The following is a 25,160-nucleotide window of genomic DNA, read 5'->3' as shown; positions in this document are numbered from 1 at the left end:
CCACCATTTCTTCAGCTGTTTAAGCAATGGGGTCCTGGCCTCCCCAAATTTGTGCAGTTGGCTTTCCCAGTCTCGCTTTCCCGTGTCTCCCATCCTCGCCATGACACCTCTGTTTCTGTCTGAGGGAGCTCTCTCTTCTCTCCACTCCCTACACCAGGTCTCAGGAAGGCATCAGCTGAGCACATTCACTAATGCTGAGGTGATGATGACTGAGAAGAGGGAAGGTTGGGCATCCTTGGGGAAACTGAGCCTGGGTGGGCCAAGATGGAATTTTGGCATGGCAGGGTGAGGATTTCTGGCAGGCTTTCCTGGCTATCTGAGGGCAGGTCCATGTCTTCCCTCTCAGACCAGGGGTTCCATGAGGCCTAGAGACGGTGGCCTGGCCTGTTTCTCTGGGAGCAGCAGGTTCCTTGAGATGGTGGAGGTGTGGGGAGAGGAGAAGGGAGGGGAGAACGGAGAGCCAATGATTGAAGCTTGAAGGGCAGAGGTATGGGTGTTGGGTCTGAGGCTTCCGGTCATCCCGATGCCTTTATGGGGGCAAGAAGCATCACATCCCAGCTTGTCAGTGACCTGGAAAGAGGGCCTCTATAGAATGAGAATACAGCAGGAAATAGAGACAGCCTAGAGGCCAATAATGGGAGCTCCCCCGAGGCTGTTGAGAACTGGAAAGGAAGGTAAGCCCCAAATGTCCCTCTCTGATGTCCTTTCCTACTGAAGCAGAAGAGATAGTAGCTTCTCTGATCCCAGGAGAAGCCCTGAGACATCATTAGTTCATCACCTGCCCCTCCCTCTTTCAGACAGGCCTAGCCTTAAAGCAGTTTCCAACCCAGGCAACCTAGGCAGATCTGAGGTAGGCCTGCCACTTAACTTTGGGCAGAACGGTGGACAGCTCCCCACCACCCCAATCTGGCCCTACCCAACCCAAACCCATCCACTAGATGACTGCCAGGGCCCGGAAGGATCTTACAACATAGAACACAGAATATCAGAGTTACCAGTCTAAACTTATCATTTTACAGCTAAGGAAACTGAGTCCCAAAGAGGGTAGAAGGCTCGTCCAAAGTTACGTAGAACCTAGTACTTGTGACTCTTCCTACTATACTTACACTTTCCTTAGCAACTGTTTCTAGTTCTATTTTTGGAGCAATCTATCAATTAAAGTATTAATAAATAAATAAAAATCTATTTCTATTTCCACAGCTTTTCAGACTCCCTTTCCCACCCCCACCCCCTGCCCCAGCCCCACAGCCTCTCTCCAGATTAAACAATCCTAGTTCCTTCAACTCTTTCTCATATAACATAGTTTCAGGCGCCCTGCCCATCACCAGACAGACTCCCTTTATCAATGTCCTTCTTAAAATGTGGTGCCCAGAATCTGAGCACCCTGCAATCTGAGCAAGGGGGAAAGGACTACTGGACAATCACCTTCCTGCTCTGGACATTTTATTTATTTAAAAATGTCATCGATGTAACCACAGTGGTTTCCTAATATTGCCCTACCCCTTACAGAACCTTCTCTTGTAACAAAAAAAGAAGCAGCTGACTTCATAGGACAGTGCACGCAACACTCCACACTCCTAGCCCCCCACTTTTCTGCTGAATAGGGAAGTATGGTCGCTTCTATTTATGTAGTCTACATCGGGTTAGTTTTGTTGGTTTTTTTTTTATTTTAACAAATGCATCACACTAAAATAATAGAATCTTGGAGTTAGAAGAGAGATTGGTTTTGTTCCACTTGGCCTCAGAGAGGAGAGGGCTTGAAGTAGTGGACCTGAGTTACTGGGGCATAGGGTTAGAATTTTCTAACAATGAGTGTTGTATGAAATGGGAATGAGCTCTCCAGCACTGGAAGGATTCAAGCAAAGATTGGATGACTTTCTCCTGGGGAAGCTGTGAAGTCAGTGTAGGTAGAGAGGGGGATAGAAGTCTGGACAGACCTGGAAGACTCGGTTACACTTTGACCTCTGGACTAGATGGTGACCGTAAGCAAATTACTTCTCTTTTTGGGTCCTGTTTCCACGTGTGTGGAATGGGAATGATAATCTTTGTATTGATAGTATTGGCCTTGAGTAAATCATTTAACTCTGAGCCTCAGTTTCATTACCTGTAAAATGGCGATAATAAAAAGGTGAAGATCAAATGAAAGTGGGGCCGCTAAGCGGCCCTATAGCGAATAGAGCTATAGGCAAGAGTCAGGAGGACCTGAGTTCAAATTCAGCCTCAGACACTTCACTAGCTGCATGAGCCTGGGCAAGTCACTTAACCTCAAGTGCCTCAAAGAAAATAAAAAAAGAAATAATGTATGTAAATCCATTATTATTTCTGCACTGGGCAGGAAGTTGGACCAAATTACCCTGACATTCCCTTCTGAATCTCTGATCTCATTGAATCTTCACAGTAGATATTTTGGGTTGAGGATAGATGCTAAATTTCCAGGGTTAGAGGTGAAATGTAGGAGGAGGAGGCTGACGAATTATCCTCAATATTTGGCCTATGAGGAAGTTGAGTCTCCAAGAGCTTGGGCCATCCAGCAGAGGTGCCCTCAGGCAGCTTTCTGTGTCCTAATGGACTCTGCTTTGTCTGTTCTTCAGTCTTATTACTCTTGGGTTGGCTCTCTACATCTCTCTCTCTATCTCCCTGTCTCTAGATCTCTTTCTCATGTAAAATCTGTCTCCAATATAAACTTCCCTCCAGGGAGGATCCCAATGTGTCTCTGCCTCCATCTCAAGTTCAAGTCTGGAGTGGGAGAGGAGTGAATAAGGTCTTATTCAGTACAGGGCTGTGTGGGGATGATGGGGAGAAGATCCCTTGATGGAAGGAGACATGTCCCATTACGATGAAGAAGACAGGATGCATCTAGAAGAAAGAACGGAGAGAAAGAAGAAATCCTTGGGAAGTTTGGGAATCACAGATTCATAGAATGTTAGAACTGAGTACTAGAGATCATTTAGTCCAACCACCTCATTTTACATCTGAGGAAACTGAGGCCTGGAGAGTTTAAGTGACATTCCCAAAGTCATATCTTTTTGCCACCGTATCGGTCTTCCCCATCTTATATGGGAGGAAACTGAAGCCTTATAATGGGAAGTAACTTACCCAATGGCAGAGAGCCAGTAAATGTCATAGCCTGGGCTTCAATCTAGATCAGGGCTGGGAAACCTGCAGCCTTGAGGCCACGTGTGGCCTTTAGGAAGGACATCAAAGGGCCACACTTGAGGACCTAGAGGGTCATATGTGGCCTCTAGGACAGCCATCAAAGGACCTAGAGGGCTACACGTGGCCTTGAGGCCATAGGTTCCCCATCCCTGGCTGGATATTTGGATCTCAAGTGCACTGTTCTTTCCACTGTTCTTCTGGGAGAGGACTCGGAGATATGTGTGAGGAAGTTGTTGCTGTAATCCGGTGGGTTGGTGAGGAAGGCTAGAGGTGAGGAATGCCTCAGCCCCAGACTATTAAAACTAATCATGTGGAGAGGCCCAAAGAAAGTAGGCGGGGATTAAGTCTGGAGAACTGAATTCTCCTTCTGAGCCTCAGTTTCTTCTTCTGTAAAATGGGGAGGTTGGACCAGATGATCTCTGATGCCCCTTCTAATAATAAATGATAATAATAAAAAGTAGCATTATATAGTACTTTGAGGTTTGTGAAGATGCTTCCTATGTGCTATCTCATAACTGTAAATGTGAGTATGTGAGGAGCCTCAGAGGCTGTATGTGCTGAAGGTGTAGAGGCAGAGGGGGGAAGCTTAGCTCATCCAGAATAGGGCTGTATGGGGATGGTGGGGGAAATATTCATTGATGGAAAGAGACGTGGACATTGTTCCATTATAATGAAGAGGACAGGATACAGCCAGGAGATGGAACAGAGAGAAAGGAGAAGCCTTGGAGAACATAGGTGTATGAGGCCGTGGAGTCCAGCCCCTTCCCCCATTTTATAGATAAGGAAACTGAGGCCCATAGTGACTTGTCGAAGGTTATCCAGGTAGGATCAGATGTGGGGCTGGAACCCAAGTCTTCTGATACTAGAGCAAGTGGTCTTTCTGCTGAGATAAGTATTTCTCCAGCATTAACAGGCACAGAATTATGTCCGTGAGTGTTTGGGGGCAAAGTGTGAACTAGGAATATTTGTACCTGAAGCAAGTGGGGGAAGGTCAAGGAATGGGGTGGGAGAAGCTCACCTGGGCTACAGTGGCTGAGGAGAATATCTGCCCTGGGACACTTCAAAGTTTCTATACTGCTAAAGAATTGACTGCTTCTGGGGAAGTGGGAATGGGAGGATCCAGAGGAGGGGGGTTATCCTGGGATGAGGCTTTAGTCATTAAGGGAGGGCAAGAAAGAACCCAAGGGGTGTGGTAGGAGGAATGCACCCCGGGATAGTGCTAAGCTTCTGTGCCTTGGGGCAAAGTGCCTGCTGTTCTACCCTAGTGACAGCCAGTCCCCAGCCTTGACCCATCCAGAAAAAAATCTTAGCTCATAGAGCAGAGGAGTTAGAGCTGGAAGGGACCTACCATATCCTCATTTCACAATGGAGGAAACTGAGGCTCAGAGAATTCCCATGGTCATGAAGTTCCCATGAACCAGGTTCTATACCAGTAGTCATTGGCTTCCGCAGTCAACTCTATTTCTACTCCACTCTGGCTTATTCATCACTGATTGGCTAATTAACTACCCACATCCTCACAGCTGAGGGAAAGCTAGCACAATTCTCATTGCCTCAAAACCCAAAATAGTATGATATCCCTTTTCTTTACTGACTCATCTATGATATGGTATGCTATAGAATGATATGGCATGGCATGATAAGGTATGGTATGATATGGTATGGTATGGCATGATATGACATGGTATGATGTGGGATGATATGGCATTACATGATATGGTATGGTATGGCATGGCATGATATGATATGGTATGATGTGGGATGACATGGCATTACATGATATGGTATGATGTGGAATGGTGTGGCATGGGATAATAAGGTATGGTATGATGTAGGATGATATGACATAGCATGATATGGCATGTTGTGGAATGGTATGGCATGGCATGATATGGTATGGTATGGTATGGTATATGTGGTATGATGTAATGTGATGAGCATTGATGTGAGAATGTGCTGGTGTGCTGTATGTCTCAAGGGCTAGGGAAGGAGTCTTTCCACCTATTCAGAGTTGGGCTATGCAGGGGTGGGGATAGGGGACCCCTGATGGGAGGAAGCAGAGCCCTGGCCTTAGGGACTCCCATTGTAATGGAGAAGACAAGATATATCCAGGAGAGAGAACATTGAGAAAGGAGAAACCAGATAGGAGTCAGAAGACACTCCCCATGACCTACCATGCAGCCTCCGCCCTTGGATTTCTTCTCAAATTAACCTAATTCTCAGCAGCTATTGATTGAGGAATCTATGCATCTAGCCTTTCTTCTCACCAGTCCATCTTCCACATAGTTGCCCATTTGCTGAGACTTTATTAAGATTTAGCAGTTTTTGAAGCATTCAGAAGTTAATGCCTTGCCTCATACTTTGCTGAGAAAATCGAGACCATCTGTTGTGAGCTGACTCCCCCTCCTCCCAGTACAATGCCTCGAATACCCTGTTGTCTTTCCTCTCTCTCTTCCTTTACTCTGATCTCAGAAGAAGAGACATTCTTATTCCTTACCAAGCCCAACCCCTCCACCTATGTGTGCCCTTGATCCCATCACTAATCTTCAATTTGTCCAGACATCTACTGGCTCCTTCCTCATGACCATGCCCAGCCCCAGCCATGACCTCGAGCTGTCATCCTATGCTTCTCCTTTCATAAGCGAATTTCCAGAAAAAAAAGCTGTTTATAATCGTTGCCTCCACTTCCACACAAATATCCACACACTTCTCAGCCCCTCGAACCCTGACTTCCAATCCCTCTACTCGACAAAAACTGGTCTCTTCTAGCTTCCTAAAGATCTGTTCAATGATAAATCCAACAGCTTTTCCTCAATCCTCATCCTTCTTGGCCTCTCTGCAACATGTGATATAACTCTGCTGGACGCTCTCTCCTCCCTGAGTTTTAATGACACTGTTGCTGCCTGGTCTCCTCCTACCTCCATAATATTCCTTCTTGGTCTTCTTTGTTCCAATCATCTCATCATCTCATATGTGCCCTGCCCCTTTTCTGCTCCAAGCAGATAATTTCCAGATACTTTCCTATATATTTCATTCATATATATATATATACACACACACACACACACATCTATATTTCCAGATAATTTCCTATATATCCAGCCCTCATCCCTCTGCTGAGTATCAGTCCTGTATCGCCAGCTAGCTGTTGGACAGTTCCTCCTCCTCTAAGACATCCCAGAAGTATTTTGAACTTAACATGTCCAAAACTGAATTCATTATCTGTCTCCCTAACCCCTTTCTTTCTCCTCTTGTTTCTGCCAAGGGCATCGAAGTCTTTCCAAGCACTCAGGTTCACATCTTCCTTATTTGCCATGACCGGTCCATTGCCAAATCTCCCTGATTCGACCTCTATGACATACCTCATATCCTTCCCCTTCTCTCCTCTCACACCATCACCTCCCTGATTCAGGCACTTATCGCCTCTTGCCTAGGCTGTTACTACAGTCTCATAATTGATGTCTCTGAATGTAGACTTTCTCCTCCTATATATATGATTCTCCTATAGCCACCCAACTGATATTCCTAAAGCACAGATCTGATCATGTCACAACCTGGTCAGGAAGCTTCAGTGGTTCCTTATTACCCCTAGAATAAAGTTTGAAACTTAAAACCCTTCAAATCCTGGCTCCACCATCTCCTTCTGGAATGATTACACATTACCCCTCCTTTGTGAACTCTCCATTCCAGTCCAACTGGCCTATTTGTTTGTCGTTCCCATTTCTTTCACAGGCTATCCCCCACCATGCTGAAATACTCTTCCTCCTCACCTCTATCTTGTGGCATCCTTCCCTACTCCCAAGGCATCACTCAACGCCACCTCACAAATGAGGTCTTTCCTCCCTAATTACTAGTGCTTTCCTTGCCCCTTGAAATTACTTGTATCTATTTCACAATCATTTATCCAAGTACAAGCAGGTACAAGTACTGGTAGGTTGGCAGGCACTATTTTTGCATCTTTAGGGCCTAGCCCAGTACTTGGCAAAAACTAGGAACTTGTAAATGCTTGTCAAATGAAAAGAGAAAACGTAAGAAAGGATTTCCTAGACAACATTGGGAGAGAGGACCTATTTCCTGAATTAGGTGAGTTAGTGAATGATGCAGGTCTGAGCTCAAACTGTGCCAGCTTGGAGAAAATGCGGCCTGATACCACAAGGGATGCTGGTACCTTTAGCAGGGATTGCCTCTCAACCCATCATAGAACGCAGAGGCTCTGAAAACAGCAAGCTATTCTTATAAATTTGCCAAGACAATGCCAGCTGTGCCAGACACCAAGGAAACTGAAGGCGACAGACCAAGGGATTTCAAAGTCCTCCTGACCTCAGTGAAAAGTGCTTGTGTGCTTTTAAAGAAAGAGGGGGACAACACAGGCCATGCAAGAAGGCAGGGAGAGGCAAGACTTGTTCTTAAGCTCCCTTTTACAGATGAGTCATAGGTGGCACAGCTGATCCACCCGCCAGGCTTAGAGTCAGGAAGACTCATCTTCCTGAGTTCTAATCTGGCCTTGGATACTTACTAGCTGTGTGACCCTGAGCAAGTCACTTAATCCTGTTTGCCTCAGTTTCCTCATTTGTCAAATGAGATGGAGAAGGAAATCTCCAGTACTTTTGCCAAGAAAACCCCAAATTGGGTCATGAAGAGTCAGGCACAACTGAAACAACTGAATGATGTCAGGGCGAGATGTGCCATGGGCATCTCCTTGCCAATCCCAGATGACACAAGACAATATATAGTTCAAAACCCACTCCTGCATTAGAGTCAATTGGTCAAAAAGCATTAATTAAACATCTATTATATGCCAGGAATTTCATTTTTTTTTCTGTCAGCCTGTATTTAATCTCTCTAATTATAAAACCACAGAAAGTTAGAGTTGGATCATCCAATCTGACTCCCTCATTTTATAGATGGGAAAACTGAGGCCCCAAGAGGCCAAGTTACTTGCCAAAGGCCATGTAGCAAGTTAGTGTCAGGCCTGTTGGGCCTTGGGTTGGGGGAGGAGAGGGAGCTGGCCCTTTCTTCACAGAGGCCAGGGGCTAGGATTTCCTGGGCCACTAACCTGGATTATTTTCTATCTTGTAGGTAGCCACCCTCCTGCAAGAAGAATGTATCATCCTTCAGGGCATGGCGTTGGACAGGGAAAGGTGCTTGGAGCTTGAACAAATGGAAAATGGGACTGAAGGTGAGAGGTTGTCTCCTTCCCCAACCAGTCCTCCTTGAGTAGGGGAGGGCTTAGGGCGGGCACCCGTGAGAGCCCAGAAGGAAGTCAGAGAGAAGGAAGACCAGTCCTTACCCTCAGGGATCTCAGGGGAAGACAGAGTCAAGGGCTGCCCCATGTTTCTGGGGAGGTAAGCTGACCATAGCCAGCCTTGCTTGTACACATAGAAGCTGGCACCCCAAACATCTCTGTTTCTATCGGCTACCTGACCTGGAAATTTTAGCATTAGAGAGAGTCATTGTCTTCTGCGGAAATCTTCCTGTTAAAATGTACCTGTAACATATCAGTGCTCATATTAGTATGCTAGGGTTATCAGAAGGACTGTTCCCTGAGGGAAAAGTAAACTGAACGGTAACTTTGTTGAGAGTATTAGAAAAAGGAAACACCCTGGAGATCTGGGGCTGGGTTACTGACTCCCCTTAATACTCCCTGGAGTGATGACCAGCACCAAGACTGGGGCTGAGAACTAAGGGATATCAGAGCCAGCTGGGTGCCACTCCTTCCTCGGTGATGGTGGTCGTTAGTGGGAGAGGACTGAGAGAGACTAGATTGACGTGTGTGTTGGTACCAGAAGCCTGGGGGCCCTGGGAGAATATGAATTATGGGTACAGTCACCTACATGGCACAGTAGGGAAATGGAGGCAGAACCTGGACCTGGATCTCTTAACTTCTAGCCCAAGGCTCTTTTCGTTACCCCACCAAGCATTTGAGAACATCATCATTTAGACTTGCACCCTGGGGCTATCATACAACATCCTTGTTGTTTTTTCTCTACCCCTACACCCCCACCCCACCCCATGAGTTGGCTGATTAGCTAGAAGAGCCAGTTCATTATCTTTCCTAATTAACTGAGCAGGATTAAAATCACATCTTTGCATACAGCCCAGCAGATGCTGCCAGATGTTAGTAGATGGTTTAGGCCAGGGATGGGGGAGATGAGATGGGGGAGTGAGATTTGGAGCAGGGAGGGGATAGTCAGCTCTGCTAGCCATGTACTGGGGTAGGAGGGAAATCTCTAGGTACCATCACACACAGGAGCTGGGGTGGCTCAGCGGGACTTGGTGTTAAGAACTGAAGAGGCATAAAATCTGTGTCTTAAATGCTTGGTGTGATCAGGATATGGTGTAAGGGAAAGAACCTTGATCCCTGGGGAGGCAGAGGAGCGTACCTTAGGGTTACAGATGCCTTCAGTACACCAAGTACTTATAGCTAGATCCTTGTTAGTAAGAATAATGAATCCCCTGAAGTCGTTGCCTGTATTCAAATCCACACTATTTGAAGTTATGATTAGGTAAAATATGGTCATTTATTTCAGCCCAATGGAAGTATGTGGTATGAATTCAAATAATTCAACCACTTTGGACTACACTGTGGGGATAACTGGGAGAGAGGATTTGGCCCATACCTTCAGAGAAGTTACAGTCTGTGTTAGAAAGAAAGTAGATCTGAGTCTTGCCTTCAGGCGTTCATGATCTGTTATGAGGGTGAGGGGGTGGAGGAAAGATGCATACGCATGGAACAGTTAGAGACTAAGGCACGACAGTATATAACCGAGGGCTGTAGTGATGGGTCATACATACTTCAAGGGCTCCAGGTCAGAAGATGGAGGAAAAGAATAGTGTAGAATAGGGTGAAGAAAGACTAATGATAGCTAGCACTTTATAAATATCTCATTTTATCCTCATAACAGATCTGGAGAGTAAATATTATCCGCTTTTTATAGATAAGGAAAGGTAGGTATGTAGAGGTTAAGTGACTTGTCCAGGGTCCCACAGCTGGTAAGTGTCTGAAGCTGGATTTGAACTCAGCTTTTCCTGACTCCAAGTCCAGGACTCTTTCCACTATACCACCTTGTTGCATCTAAAAGGCAGAGGAGGCTCTAGGGAGGCAGAGGGAGAGAGTAATCCCTAGGGTAAAGGTAGTCTTGGGAGTAAGGGAGGAGGGAGTGATATGTAGGGAAAGTGTCGGTAGAGGGGAGTAGATGGCAATAGGACTATTTATAGACATAAAATCACCTGGGAGCAGACAGGTAAGTCTTACTCTCCCCTCTAAGCCCCCTCCCCCACCAGGATCAATGACTGCTTGTTCTCTCTTTGGTGATGTGCAAGGGCAGACATTGCACAGCCCCTTAGAGTTGCCTGTCCTTGCATTTGGATCAATCTTGTGAGAGAGAGGCATTGTGGGACATTAGGAAGAACCCTGGGGATCTGGGTTCAAGTCCTGGACCTCTCACTTACTAGCTATATGACCTTGGGCAGTCCCTGGCCCCCAGCTTCCTTGAGTATAAATTCCGGATGAAAATCTTGGCACTTCATATCTCAAAGGAAGGTTGTGAGTAAAGTGCTTTTTTAAATGGAAAAGTGTGAAGTGTCAGAAGGGTCTTTCTGGAAGTGGGCCTCAGCCTGTCCTGCTTTGGTTCTCTCATCCCTTGCCTGTTTAGAATGGAAAAGATGTGCTCGGCTTTCCTCTTGTTTTTATATGTGAGGGGGGGCATGCCTTTTCCTAGGATGCTTAAACGAGAATTCATTTTTATCTGTCTCTGCGTGAAGTCTCTGGTTGTCTGTCTTTTGGTTCTTCTTTTCTCCTTCGTCAGTCAATCTCTCTCCTATGTACCCACAGCCCCAGGGTTTCTTCATCTGCCGACTGGAAGTTACCTCCTTGAAGCTGATCCAACTGTTACATAATCATGTCTTCCTGAGAGCTGTTTCCACCCTCTCCAAATCAGTTTTTTTTCCCTTTGAGCCCAGCTGGGGGATTATGTAACTACCTCTTTCACACACACACACACACACACACACACACACACACACCCCTTGTCCTTCTCCTTTCCTTTTCTAATTCTTCCTTCCCTCTTTCTCTTCCTTTTCCTCTTCTCTCCAATTCTTCCCTCCATCTCTCATTTTCCTTCCTCTCTTTCTTCCCTTTTTTCTCTCTCCTATCTCATTTTATTTCTCTTCCTTTTCCCCTTCTCTCTTTCTTCCCCCCCCTTTCTTCTTTCTCTCCTCCCTTCTTCCTCTTTTCTCTTTTCTTCCCCTCCCTCCCCACTAGATTTGGAGTAAGGAGAGACCAGTGATAGAATCCCATTACTACCCTTAGTATCTAGTCATTGATCCCCTATGAGCCTCAGTTTCCTTATAAGTAATGTTTCAAACCCCAGCTCCTCAGAGGATGATGGTACCAGTAACAGAAATAGGGAAGTTATGGGGAGGATCAAGTCTAGGGGGAGGAAGATGATAAATTCATTTTGGAATACATGAAGTTTAAAGGCAAGAAATCCAGATGGGGGGATCGAGTGGGCCAGTGGAAATAGGAAACTAGAGTTCTGGACAGAGGTCAGGACTGGAGATACAACTGTTGCTGTCATCTGCCAAGAAGTGAAAAGTCAAGAGTGAATGAAGCTGTTGACTCTTCTCTTTTAATCACCACCTATATTCAATCAGTTGTAAAGTCTATTGGAGTCTCTCCCTTCTTTCAAGGCCCAGCTCAAGCACCACCTCTTCCATGAAGCCCTCTCTAATTTCTCCTCTTGAAATTTCTCTCAGAGATTTGCCAGAATCTCTCCTTTATGCTCCCTCCCTTGTGTAACAGTTTATTTGTATACATGTCTTTCCTCCTATTTGGTTGTAGGCTTGTTGAAAGCAGTGTCATTCTCTGTCTTTATGCATCTGTCTTTGTATTCCCTTGGATCAGAGCACTTCATGTGTATAAAAATACATGGACCAGAAACGGGACACAGTGAAGTGAAGTGACACTTCAGTGAACTGACAAAATACATGGGCACATATAATATATCCACATATATGGATGAATATATATATGCACATATATGTATGATATATGTATATATGCATACACATACACAAAAACATGGACGCTGTGTCTATTATAGGCATCTAATAAAATTTTTTTATTGAATTGAGGACCAAAGCCAGAGCATCCCTGATCTTCCCTAATCCTGAAAACTCCTTCCTAAGGATCCTGACCTATTCTTTGCCTCAGTAATCAGCTCCCTACAGCCACAGTAGCCACAGACCCAACTAAAGCATCCTTTCTGCCATTATGGAGAAGGCTTGGACAGTCATAGGGAGGGACCAAAAATGACCCAAAGGTAACCCACAATAACTGGGAGTGCTGGAGTCAGAAGATCTGGGTTCAAGTGCTGGCTCTAACACTTCCCAGATGTGTGACCCTAGGCGAGTCTCGGAAGTTTCTTCCCAGCTCTGCTCTCCGGTATTCTGAGATCCCTTCCAGCACTAATACTCTGTGATTCTAGGGCTGGGCTAATCTGACCCCCTCATCATGTTTGATCCGTGCATCAGGACAGGCCCAAAATGATTTGGGTGGGCCGAAAGACCAGGGAGGCTGACATCTCTGAATGAGCTGGGTGCTTTGGCAGCCAATGCTGCAGGCTGGGGGCATGTGAGCCTAGAAGACAGAGGGATAACAAGGCCAGGAACAATGTGGGTGACATCTGGGGGCCTGCTGAAGCTTGCCCTCAGCCTTCTGCAACCTTATCTTTCCACCATCCCCATCCCCGTATAACCCAGATGCAGAGATCAGGTACCTGCCCCAGGTCACACAGCCAGGGCACAGGAGGGCATGGAAGGCAAGCCTGCCTCGTGACTCCCTTCCCTGATGATGTAATCCTTGGCTTTTCTCTGTAGTTTCATGCTCCCACGCCCTGACACAAACCGCTGCTTAGTAACTGTAGGTGTAGGGAGATACATACATGTGAGTCTTCGCTGGTCTTTGTCCCTGTGTATGCATGCCTCAGTGTGTGCTGTAAATATGTGTACTTGTGTACGTAAGCATGTCAGCCTGTTGGGAGTAGATAACCATGAGAGCGTATGAATATGTTCAAGTGTGTGCATAAAAAATGACAGGGAAGAAACAGGTCAGTTCACTTCACTGTGTCCTGTTTCTGATTGGAGCCCAGCAAACAAAGCCATGCCCATCCCTGCCCAGGCTGGCCCAGAGGTACCCAAAAATCACCCAGCTTTGCCTCAAGGGGCCTTTAAGTGACTCATCCAGACGCTGGATCCGGCTCCCCTCTAATGAAGGCTGTTAATGGAAATGCCCCTCAGGCAGGTGGCCTTGTTCCAGGGGATCCAATTACCTGGACTTGAGAATCTCAGCTTGCTCAGCTCCTGCCAGTCACTCCCTCTTACCAGGGACTCTTTGCAGGCCCCATAGAGGCAACCAAGGTTACACTCCTCACACAAAGCCTCCCAAACCTACCCTAATGCCATGCTTATCCTCTCCTACTTGGAATCACAGTCAGAGACTCTAAGACATTAAGTACCCTGCCCCCCAACCTTCGCATCTTACAGACAGGGAAACTGAGACCCGGAGAAGGGAAATGGCTTGTTTTGGGTTGCTTGGCTAGTGAGTTTCAAAGCAGAGGGACTAGAAGTGATATCTCATGATTCTCAGTCAAAGGCTCTTTTCACTGCCCCATGATGCCCAGAGTGGAAAGGCAGTCAGGTGCAATGGAAAAAGCACTGAAGTTGGGGTTAAGAAACCAAGCTCCAGATTCCCACCCTGATACAATAATAACAATAATATTTATGTAGTACTTGAAGGTTTACAGATTGCTTTACAAAGCTCTAATTTGATCCTCACAACAACCCTGGGAGGGAGCTATATTATTATCCCCAATTTACAAATAAGGAAACTGAGGCAGACAGAGATTAAGTGACTTGCCCAGGATCACACAGCTAGTAAGGTTCTGAGGTGGCATTTGAACTCAAGTGTTCCTGGCTATCCAGCTGCCAACTTACAGTTGTGTTTGTGGCTTTGGGTAAGTCATTTAACACCTTTGAGAATCACTTCCTCCTTTGATGGGGGTAATAATTCATTAAAAGGGGAGGTAATAATATTGCCTATCTCATAGGCTTGTGAGAAAAGCACTTTGTGAAACTTAACACCCTCAGTTCTATCAACAAGAGCTGCTGGTTTTATTGTTATTATCACGCTGGTCCAGATGTCTATCCTAATATTCAGAATCCTTCAAGGCCAAGCTCAAGTGTGACCTCCTACCGACTGTCCCCTGACCATAGCAGGCCACGCTGAGCCCTCCCCCGTCTCTGGTTTCCTCCTGCATCCCTCACAAACCTAAACACACTGGCCTATCTTATTTCATGACTATTCTCAGAAGGTGAGTCTTGCCTCTCCAGCCAACCTTTGAGCTCTTGGTTTCTGCTCAGGTATAGATTGGATTTGAACATGTCCTTCTTCTTCTTCTCCTTCTTCTTCTTCTTCCTCTTCCTCTTCCTCCTCTTCCTCCTCCTTTTCTTCTTCTTTCTCTTCTTTTTGAGACATAGAGGTTAAGAGACTTGCCCAAGGTTACGCAAATACTAAGTATCTGAGGCTGGATTTGAACTCAGGTTCTCCTGACTTCAGAGCCGGTACTCTATCCACTATGCTACCTAGTTGCCCTGATTTGAGACTTCTGAATGCTACATAAGAATGATGGAATACATAAACACACACACACATACACACACACACACACATATATGATATATATATATATTTTATATATATATATATATATATATATATATATATACAGAGAGAGAGAGAGAGTCAGATATAAGCAAAAAAGTGAAAGAGAGAGAGTGTCAGATATAAGCAAACAAGTGAAAGATAAAAATGATGACTTCTCATTTCTGTGGCATTTTAAGGTGAGAGAGTTAATAAAAGTATTATCAGTCTCATTTTCCAGATGAAGGCCCAGGGAGGAAGAAGGGACTTTCTTAGGGTCAGACTGCTAGGAACTATTAGAACTGGGATAGATGTATATAGCTGTATTTAAAAAATACACACATATATGTGTATATGTGTGTGTATAAAACATATTTATATCTGTATTGAGGTATAGTAGGGTTAGGAAGGACAACCCATCTGTCACAGGGTTACATGAACCACCAAACTCACTTGTCAATCATTTCTCAGTCCATATTGAAGCACTGCTCATTCCCATATTTATTTCATCATCCCAAACTCTAGAGAAATGTGTATTTCTTCATTAATTAATAAAATCTCTACATATCTCTAAACTAATCAACTAAGCTCAGAGCTCTGACCTGAGTTCATCAGAAATTATTTATTTAATAAATTGAGGAAACTCCCTTTCCCAATAGTAGTTACTCATAGCTTTATATTAAATCCCTTAATCTAGGCTTAAATAAATATTAAATGCAGTTAATCAATAATGCATTAACAGGGAGCTCAATAGTAAAACAAAGTTATAGATAATTTTAAAAAATATTTTATTTGTGTTAAAGATCAAAGCCAGAGTGGCCTCAAAGCTTCACTGTAACTAGAGATGACATCTCTTCACTTTTGAGAATACAGACCCACGCCATTTAGTTCTTTCAGGATAAAAAAAAAACACCCTTCTTCCAAAGAATCTCTTTGAAATATAAAGGGTACAATAGTTTCATAAAGAAAGACCAATATCACCTTCTGACTTCTCCAATTTATCTCCACCCATGACAGGAAAACAATCATTTAAATTTTCCTCAAGTTCTTATTAAAAAATCTCTCCAGACTCATGCTTCTTAAAATTCTCTTTATGTTCCTTCACAAAAATAATAGTTAAGATAGTTCTGAGAAAAAAGTTTCTCCTCACGTTTTCAGTCTTCCTCATACTTTATCCTCTCTCTCTCTCTCTCTCTCTCTCTCTCTCTCTCTCTCTCTCTCTCTCTCTCTCTCTCTCTCTCTCTCTCTCTCTCTCTCTCTCTCTCTCTCTCTCTCTCTCTTCCTCCCCCTCTGTAGGGAGAACCACCTGATGGAATGACAATTTCTATTGCAGCTAGCTAACATCTCTCCTTCTTAAGGAGATGGTCACGGCCTCTATATTGAGGGTTCTTAACTTTTTTTCTTTGTTGGTGATAGATAGCTGTGTCAATTGGTGAATCCTATGGACCTCCTTTCAGAATAATGTTTTTTTAAATAATTAAAGGAAATGTCAATTTAAGTTAGTGGAAGTAAGGATGCATTTTTTTCCCCATCCAAGACCCGCCCACTCCCTGAAATCTCTCCTCATCCCATTGGAGATGTGTGGACTCCAGGTTAAAAAGACATGTTTCATAACACTGTGTAGGAGAGGCTTTTCGAACAGAGCTTTCAGAGGGAAAGAGAAAGATCAAAGAAGGGTTAGTATTCCTGTTTGGATGACAAAGAGAAGGCATAATGGCTACTGGACTCTCTTTTTGCTTCTGTTTTCTCTAACAAGCCCAAGGACTGAAAAGATGGTAGGGAGTTGAAAGCCAAGATAAGTAGGGAGATAGTGAGAGAGCCCTGGCTGTCCTCCATGGATTCAAGTGAGCTCATCCAAACAAGCTATATTCCAGGACTCCGAAAGAGTTAGATGAGAGAACTGCTGAGCTTCTGTCAGTAAGTAACCTTTGAAAGATAGTGAAGAATAGAAACTTTAGGACTGGAGAAGAGTAAAGAGCCTGATTTTTTTTTTTAAGGAAAGACAGTAGAGACTGCAAACTAAGTCAATGAATTTGTTTTTTGGTTCCTGACAAAATTCTAGAAAGTATTACTGAAGTAAATGACATCTAGAAAAGGAGGCTGTGGTCACTGGACTCCAAGAATAGGCCATGACAGAGCAACCTCATTTCCCTTTTTTGACGAGGTTACTAGACAGGTAGATTGGGAGAATGTTGTAGATACAGTTTATATAAAAATTTTAAAAAAGTATTTGACAAAGTCTCACATTTTCCTTGTGGACAAGATGGAGAGATAATTGAACTGGCTGAATGACCAGACCTGAAGGACAGTTATTAATGTTTGCTTTTTAAAATGTTATTATTATTTTTAATGGTTTGCTTTTTTGCCACAGTTCTGTCTCCAACTACCAAATAGCCTAGTCCAAGCCCTCATCTGCCGATGAGGTCCATGACCTCATCTACAAATATTATCAAATTAGATAATATTTACATAATCACTTGGCACAGTGCCTAGCGCATAGTACGTGCTTAATAAATGCATATTCCCTTCCTCCCTGCCCAAAGGATCAATGGAAAAAGAAATTCCTCCTCTCTCCTATGAACAGAATTAGGTTCAGTGAATAGTGGACAAGATGGGAAGGTCAGGGCTGAAATAAGTAGGGGATGTAGCACTGGCAATCTTGGATCAAAGGCCAATGTTCTTCCATGACTTCTCCTCCTATTAGGGGGAACCAATCAATGAAGTTAGTCAAAGTCTAGACCTTGTTGGGAAACCTCCAACTATGGCTTTGTAAGCATGTGAATGTGTATGTGTGTGTTACCCAAGAGGAATATTTATTAGTGAGTAGATTGACAGATTCATAATGAATCAATTTGGATCCCACAGGTAGGCAAACTATAACTGTAGGACCCTGTTTTTGTAGGGCCTTCTGGAAGCTAAGAATGGTTTTTATACTTTTAAATAAAGTTTTATTGTATTTAAAAACATAAAAACCATTTTGGGGGGAGCATACAGAAACAGTTGGTTAACATGTTGCATGACAAAGTCAGGATATAAAAATTCCTCAGCAAGCTAGAATGTTGGATTAAATCTAATAAGATGAAATTTAATAGGAATAAATATACAATCCTACATTTTAGTTTTTAAAAAGTCAACTGCAGAAGTACAGGATGAGAGAGATGTGCCTAAACATAAGTTAAGGTGAAAAAGATATAAGGACTTTAGTGGACTATAAGCAAATTGAATAAGAGTCTATGATGTGTAGAGGTGTAACCAAGATGGCGGAGTAGAGAAACACTCAGCCAATCTCTCCTAAATTCCCCTCCAAATAACTCTAAAACAGAGCCTCAGGTAGGATTCTGAAGGAGCAGAATCAGCAAAGGGCTGGGTGAAACAATTTTCCAGCCCAAGACCACTCAGGAGATCAACAGGAAAGGTCTGTCTTACCAGAGTGGTGGTGAGCCCAGGAGTACAGTTCAGGCAGATCAGCCCATGCCTTGGGGCTGACTGCATTGGTAGCAGCAGCAGCTTCTGGAGCTCTGAGCCCCCCAATAGTGTGTGTGTAATGGGGAGGGATGGCAAACAACTAATCAGAAGGAGATTGAAGAGGACCCTTTGCTGGAGCTGGGTTCAGCGCCCTATTGTATTGCCCATACACAATTCTGGGTCACAGACTAGAGCCAAAAGGAATAATAGCACTTGAGGCCACAGAGGAGCCAGGGCTCAGGTCCAGGTTCCAGGGAGGAGAGGAGTGTTTGCAGTTGCTCACAGGGAAGTGTAGGGACCCTGGTCTCAATTCCAAGATAAAGGGGATCAGCTGCAGGAGAATGAGGGACCTGGTCACAGTTCCAGGGCCAGGAGGAATGCTATCATTAGTGGCTACAAGGGAGCAATGTACCTTCCTGGGTAAAGACCAGAGCACAGGCCAAGAGAGGAATGACCACATCTCCCTTTAGATCATACCATCTTGAAAGCACAAAAATCTACAGACCCCCAGAGCTAGCTCTGAAAACAGTAGCTAGAAAGGCCTGAAGCTTAGGACAGTGCCCCCTTCACAACTGGGAATAAAGCCCAACTTTAACATAAAGTTAAAAGTCAGTAAACAGGCTAGAAAAATGAACAAACAACAATAACAACAAAAAGAACCTGACCATAATGAGTTACTATGGTGACAGGGAAGATCAAGACACAAACTCAGAAGAAGACAATGATGTCAAAGCAGCTACATGTAAAGCCTCAAAGAAAAATGTGAATTGTTCACAGGCCCAATAAGAATTCCTAGTAGAGCTCAAAAAAGATCTTAAAGGTCAAATAAGAGAGGTAGAGGGGAAAATTGGGAAAATAAATGAGAGTGATCCAAGAAAATTGTGAAAAGAGAGTCAACAGCTTGGTAAAGGAGACACAAAAATATTCTGAAGATGATAGCACCTTAAAAAAACAAAATTGTCCAAATGGTAATGGAGGCACAAAAACCCACTTAAAAAACAGAACTGGCCAAATGGAAAAAGAGGTACAAAAGATCACCAAAGAAAATAATTCCTTAAAAACTAGAATTGGTCAAATGGAAGCAAATGAGTCCAAGAGGCACCAAGAAACAATAAAACAAAATCAAAAGAATGAAAAAATAGAAGAAAATACCTTATTGGAAAAAACAACCGACCTGGGAAATAGATCCAGGAGAAATAATTTAAGAATTATTGGACTACCTGAAAGCCATGATCAAAAAGAGAGCCTAGGCATCAACTTTCAAGAAATTATCAAGGAAAACTGTCTCGATCCCCAGAACCAGAGGGCAAAATAGGAACCGAAAGAATCCATTAATCACCTCTTGAAAGATCCTGAAATGAAAACTCCCAGGAATATTATAGCCTAATTCCGGAGTTCCCAGGTCAAGGAGAAAATATTGCAAGCAACTTGAAAGAAACAATTCAAATATCATGGAGCCACAGATTTAGAAGTTTCCATATTAAAGAATTGGGGGGCTTGGAATATGATATTCCAGAAGGCAAAGGAACAGGGGTAGCAATTATAATCTCAGAAAAAGCAAAAACAAAAATAGACCTAATTAAAAGAGAGAAGCAGGGATGTGAAAAGGTACCATAGATAATGAAGTAATATCAATACTAAATGTATATGTAGCAAATGGCAAAGCATCCAGATTCTTAAAGGAAAAGTTAAATGAGTTACAGGAGTAAACAGGCAGTAAAACTATACTAGTGAGGGCTCCCCTTTCAAAATTAGATAAATCTAAACATAAAATAAATAAGAAAGAAATTAAGGAGATGATTATAATTTTAGAAAAGTTAGATATCATAGACCTCTGGAGAAAACAGACTAAGAATAGAAAGAAGTGTGCCTTTTTCTTAGTTGTACATGACATCTTTACAAAAACTGATCATGTATTAGAGCATAAAAATCTCACAGCCAAATGAATGCTTTTCAGACCATTATACAATAAAAATGATATTCAATAAAGAGCTGGGGAAACATAGATTTAAAATAATTGGAAATTAAATAATCTAATCCTAAGGAATGAGTGAATCAAAGAATAAATTATAAAAACAATCAATAATTTCATTAAGGAGAATGACAATAATGAAACAAACATAGCAAGATTTATAGGATGCAGCCAAAGCAGCATTTAGGGGAAATTTTATCTTTCTAAATGTTTATGTCAATAAAACACAGAAAGAGCAGATCAATGAATTGCAACTAAAAAATGCAGCTAAAAAGCTAGGAAAAGAGCAAATTAAAAATCCCCAATTAAATACCAAACTAAAAATCCTGAAAATCAAAGGAGATATTAATAAAAATTGAAAGTAAGAAAACTATTGAACTAATAAATAAAACTAGAAGCTGGTTTTATGAGGAAAAAAAACACTAAAATAGATAAACCATTGGTTAATTTGATTTTCAAAAAGAAAGAAAAAAAAAAACAAATTACCAGTAGCAAAAATGAAAAAGGTGAATTCACCACCAATGGAAATGAAATTAAAACAATTATTAGGAGTTAGTTTGCCCAACTGTATGCCAACAAGTCTGACTATCTAAGTGAAATGGATGAATATTCACAAAAGTATAAATTGCCCCAGTTAACAAAAGAAGAAATTGAATCTGTCTTAGAAAATGAAATTGAGCAAGTCATCAATGAGCTCCCTAAGAAAAAATCTCCAGGACCAGATGGATTCACAACTACCACACATTTAAATAACAATTAATTCCAATATTATAAACTGGAGAAATAGACAAAGAAGGAGTCCTATCAGATTCCTTTTATGACACAGATATGGTGCTGATACCTAAATCAGGAAGAACCAAAAACAGAAGAAAAAAACTATAGGCCTGTATATTTCCCTAATGCATATTGATGCAAAACATTTTAAATAAAATACTAGCAAGGATATTGCAGCAATATATCACAATGATCATAAAACTATGACCAAGTAGAATTTAAACAAGTGGAATTTATACCAGGAATGTGGGACTGGTTCAATATTAGGAAAACTGCCAGCATATATGACCATATCAATAATGAAACCATCAAAAATCTCAATATATGCAGAAAAAACTTTTGAAAAAATACAACACTCATTCCTACTAAAAACACTAGAAAGTATAGGAATAAATGGAGCTTTCTTCAAAATGATAAATAGTATCTATCTAAAACCACCCAGCAAGCATTATCTGTAATGAGGATAATCTAGAAGTAAGATCAAGGGTGAAGCAAGGATGTCCATTATCATCACTATTATATAATATTATTCTAGAAATCTTAGTTATAGCAATGAAAGAAGAAAAAGAAATTGAAGGTATTAGAATAGACCATGAGGAAATGAAACTATAACTCTTCGTAGTGGTTTACTTAGAGAGTCCTAGGGAAGCAACTAAAAATTAGTTGAAGTAATTAACAACTTCAGCAATGTTACAGGATATAAAATAAACACACAAATCAGCAGTCCTGTATACTACCAACAAAGTCCAGAAAGAAGAGATAGAAAGAAAAATTCCATTTAACATGATTTTGGACAATATGAAACACTTCTAAGTATACCTGCCAAGACAAATCCAGGAACTATATGAACACAATTATAAAATACTTCACACAAATAAACTCAGATCTAAACAACTGGAGAAATAGTAACTGCTCATGGGCAGGCCAAGCCAATATAATAAAAATGACAATTCTACCTAAATTAATTTATTCGATACCACGCCAATCAAATTATGAAAAATTTATTTTAGAGGGCTAGCAAAAATGATAACAAAATTCACTTGGGAAAACAAAAAGTCGAAAATATCAAGGGAATCAATGGGGAAAAAATGTAAAGGAAGGTGATTTAACATTACTAGATTTCAAATTGTATTACAAAGTGGTCGTTAGCAAAACAGTCTGGTACTGGCTACGAAGGAGAGTGGTGGACCAGTGGAAAAGTTTAGATACACAATACACTGGAAATGACCATAGTAATCTAGTGCTTGACAAGCCCAAAGATTTTGGGACAAGAAGTCACAAATTGGCAAAAATTTCTGGGAAAACTGGAAAGCAGTTTGGTGGAAACTAGATGTAAACCAGTGTTTCTTAAACTGTGGGTCTCAGCCCAGGTTTCTGAACTCGCAAAAATTAATTAAAAATCAAACACATAATAAATCCGAGGTGTTTCTGGCAGTGCTTGCCTGTGTTGCATCGAACAACTTTACTCTAGTCTTGGTTCTGAACGCAAAGCATGTGCACTTTGCACTGTGCTTGCCCCCAGGTCATGCAATACCAATGAACACTGCCTAAATCAAAAAAGGTTCATGAGTGGAAAAAGTTTAAGAAGGCTTGGTATAGACCAACATCTTACATTGGATATCAAGATATGGTCAAAATGGTTACATGATTTAGACATTAAGAGTGATGTCATATGCAAATTAGGGGAGTATGGAATATTTTGCCTGTCAGATTTGTGGATGAGGAAAGAATTTATGACCAAATAAAGAGATAAAGAGCATTATGGGATATAAAATGAATAATTTTGATTGCATCAAACTAAAAAGTTTTTGCACAAACAAAACCAATACAGCCAAGATTAGAAGGGAGGCAGAAAATTGGGGGAAAATGTTTTGCAGTAAATTTTTCTGATAAAGGCCTTGTTTTTCAAATACATAGAGGACTGAGGCAAATTTAGAAGCATATTGATAGATGAACCTATAAAAATGGCTCTGAACAAATTCTAGAACTGCAGAACCCATGAAATAGCAGAGGGAAGCAGGGCTCCAGCCCAGGACAGCCTGGATGGTCACTGGGTAAGGTCTATCACACCATGCTGGGAGTGGAGTGGAGCAGAGCCCACTGTGGGCCGTGCCCAGACCAACTAGACCTGCAGCCAGGCAGAACAGGTAGTAGCTCCCTGAATCAGTGAGCTGTGGCAGTTGCCAGATTAAAGACAACAAAGAAGGTTAGTGGGAAAAACTACAGGGATGGAGTTTGTGGTTGGCCACTGCACTGGGAGCAGTGGAGGTGGTGCAGCTCTGAGGCTGCTTACAGAGCTACAGCTACAGTTGCTTCTGACCCCAGGCCCACCTGGTGGGAGGAATTAAGTGGCAGATCAGAGCAGGAGTGCAGAGCATGCTTAGATCTGAGTCACAGTCTGGGTTGGCGGTTCTTGGGGGAAGAGGAGCGCTGGTGTGGCAGAGCTTGCTGTGTAGAAATAGCTCTGAAAACAACAGTGCAACCCCTCAAACTTGGGACAAAGTACTCTCTACTCTACAAGCAGTCATACCCTGACAAAAAGCTCAAGGGTCAAGTAGTTGGCTGGGAACATGAACAGGCAGTGAAAATGCTCTCAGATTCAGACTCAGACTTTGAAATCTTTCTTTGTTGACAAAGAAGACCAAAACATACAGCCAGAAGAAGTCAACAAAGTCAAAGAGCCTACAACAAAAGCCTGCAAGAAAAACATGAACTGGTCTCAGGCCATGGAAAAGCTCAGAAAGGATTTGGAAAAGCAAGTTAGAGAAGTAGAGGAAAAATTGGGAAGAGAAATGAGAAGGATGCGAGAAAACCATGAAAAACAAGTCAATGACTTGCTAAAGGAGACCCAAAAAAATACTGAAAAATATACTGAAGAAAACAACACCTTAAAAAACAGACTAATTCAAATGGCAAAAGAGCTCCAAAAAGCCAATGAGGAGAAGAATGCCTTGAAAGGCAGAATTAGCCAAATGGAAAAGGAGGTCCAAAAGACCACTGAAGAAAATACTACCTTAAAAATTAGATTGGAGCAAGTGGAAGCCAGCGACTTTATGAGAAAACAACAAATTATAAAACAGAACCAAAGGAATGAAAAAAATGGAAGACAATGTGAAATATCTCATTGGAAAAGCCTCTGACCTGGAAAATAGATCCAGGAGAGATAATTTAAAAATTACTGGACTACCTGAGAGACATGATCAAAAAAAGAGCCTAGATATCATCTTTCAAGAAATTATCAAAGAAAACTGCCCTGATAGTATAGAGCCAGAGGGTAAAATAGAAATTGAAAGAATCCACCCATTGCCTCCTGAAAAAGATCCCAAAAAGAAAACTCCTAGGAATATTGTTGCCAAATTGCAGAGCTCCCAGATCAAGGAGAAAATACTGCAAGCAGCCAGAAAGAAACAATTTGAGTGTTGTGGAAACATAATGAGAATAATACAAGATCTAGCAGCTTCTACATTAAGGGATCAAAGGGCTTGGAATATGATATTCCAGAGGTCAATGGAGCTAGGATTAAAACCAAGAATCACCTACCCAGCAAAACTGAGTATAATGCCCCAAGGCAAAATATGGATTTTCAATAAAATAGAGGACTTTCAAGCTTTCTCAGTGAAAAGACCAGAGCTGAATAGAAAATTTGACTTTCAAATACAGGAACCAAGAGAAGCATGAAAAGGTAAACAAGAAAGAGAAATCATAAGGGACTTACTAAAGTTGAACTATTTTGTTTACATTCCTACATGGAAAGATGATGTGTATAATTCATGAGACCTCAGTATTAGGGTAGCTGAAGGGACTATACATATATGTATAGACAGAGGGCACAGGGTGAGTTGAATACGAAGGGATATATCATCTAAAAAAAATAAAATTAAGAAATGAGAGAGGGAGAAAGGGAGAAATATAATGGGGTAAATTATCTCACATAAAAGTGGCAAGAAAAAGCAGTTCTGTTGGAAGGGAAGAGGGAGCAGGTGAGGGGGAATGAGTGAATCTTGCTCTCATTGGATTTGACCTGAGAAGGGAATAACATACACACTCAATTGAGTATCTTACCCCACAGGAAAGAAGGGGGAAGGAGATAAA

The 25,160-nt window shown here is 42.2% G+C and overlaps 1 protein-coding gene across 2 annotated transcripts in view; it reads left to right on the top strand.

Annotated features, from left to right (window-relative positions):
• Nucleotides 1-25,160, top strand: part of VIPR1 (vasoactive intestinal peptide receptor 1) — a 95,436-nt gene that overhangs the window by 23,085 nt on the left and 47,191 nt on the right. For both annotated transcript variants that reach the window (XM_036738747.1, XM_036738746.1), the window contains exon 2: nt 8,236-8,335. In XM_036738747.1, the coding sequence (XP_036594642.1) occupies nt 8,236-8,335 (100 nt within the window). The remainder of the gene's footprint in view (nt 1-8,235; nt 8,336-25,160) is intronic.

This window comes from Trichosurus vulpecula, chromosome 9, assembly GCF_011100635.1.
Source record: "Trichosurus vulpecula isolate mTriVul1 chromosome 9, mTriVul1.pri, whole genome shotgun sequence".
Lineage (NCBI taxonomy): Eukaryota > Metazoa > Chordata > Mammalia > Diprotodontia > Phalangeridae > Trichosurus > Trichosurus vulpecula.
This window is presented reverse-complemented; position numbering and strand designations above follow the sequence as displayed.